This window comes from Silene latifolia, chromosome 1 (genome assembly GCF_048544455.1).
Source record: "Silene latifolia isolate original U9 population chromosome 1, ASM4854445v1, whole genome shotgun sequence".
Taxonomy (NCBI): domain Eukaryota; kingdom Viridiplantae; phylum Streptophyta; class Magnoliopsida; order Caryophyllales; family Caryophyllaceae; genus Silene; species Silene latifolia.
Window position 1 is genome coordinate 56,433,633 of NC_133526.1, and position 1,236 is coordinate 56,434,868.

General features: G+C 35.4%; 1 protein-coding gene across 1 annotated transcript; it reads left to right on the forward strand.

The window, feature by feature from the left end:
• The first annotated feature begins 421 nt into the window (after positions 1-421).
• On the forward strand, positions 422-895 carry LOC141647274 (uncharacterized). The gene has a single exon (XM_074455397.1). It carries the CDS (start codon positions 422-424, stop codon positions 893-895), a length of 474 nt encoding a protein of 157 aa, XP_074311498.1.
• Positions 896-1,236: the final 341 nt, after the last annotated feature.

A 1,236-nucleotide genomic window follows, 5' to 3' on the forward strand; every position in this document is an offset into this window, starting at 1 on the left:
TTTACGGGATTACGGAATTGTTTTCATTCGAATAACTATGACGAGAATCTGAATTTCTGAAGAGTTACAACCCTTCAGAAATACATCTCCCATGTTTCCCTGTTTCCCAAATCCTTTTCTATATAAATGGATAAAGGATGAGAAGAACAACTTACAGAAAAACAAAATCTTCTACTGCATCAAAAGAGCGATATAACATTCTACATAAAATATTTTTATATTACGTCTCTGATTTTTGTGCCGAAAATCAGAGGGCACCGTCTTATCTCAATAGGAAATTCAGTTTCACCCAGGCACTAATAAGAGTCGAATTATTCTATTAGGAAAGCGGAGTTGATTCAGTGTGGTTAACTATTATCAATTTGTTTCGTGCAATTCAATTTCCTAACAATCTAATAGAATAATTCCGAAATCTTTCAAGATGACGAACGGAAAGGAGATGACAATGAAAGTTAACAAATTGAAAAAGTTTGAAGGTGTTGATTTCAGAAGATGGCAGAAGAAGGTGCACTTCTTATTGACGACTCTGAAAGTGGTATATGTTTTAAGTACTCTCTGCCCTGAAATGGATGAAAACAGTACTATGGAAGAGTTAAAGAAGAGGAGCAAATGGGATAATGATGATTATATTTGCCGAGGACACATTCTTAATGGTATGTCTGATTTCCTCTTTGATATTTATCTGAATTTAGAAAGTGCAAAAGAATTGTGGGATCAGTTGGAGTCTAAATACATTGATGAAGATGCATCCAGTAAAAAGTTTATGGTTGAAAACTTTATGAATTATAAGATGTGTGATGCTATACCTGTTATGGAACAATTCAATGAACTGTTACGTATACTGGGGCAATTCGCTCAACACAATATGGAAATGCCTGAATCCATTTCAGTTTAATTGACAAACTTCCACCGCAATCGAAGGAATTTAAACACGCACTGAAACATAAGAAAGAGGAAATGTCTCTTGTTGAACTTGGGAAAAGTTTGCGCGTAGAAGAGTCGATAAGGGCTCAGGAATCTGGAAAAACCAAAGATACAGGAAATATTATGTCCATAAATATGATGGAACTTGGTAAAGGTTCCAACTATGACAAGAAAGGAAAGAAACGTTCACAGCCTAGTGACGACAAACCCAATAATCCGGATAAGAAGTCAAAAACGGGATGTTGGATTTTTGGCAAAATTGGTCATCTGAAAAGGGACTGTAAACTTGCAAAGAAAGGAGCAGGAAAAGAA

Bases quoted from the DNA above. Each gene is read 5' to 3' on its own strand.
- LOC141647274 (XM_074455397.1), top strand. From the start codon at position 422: ATGACGAACGGAAAGGAGATGACAATGAAAGTTAACAAATTGAAAAAG.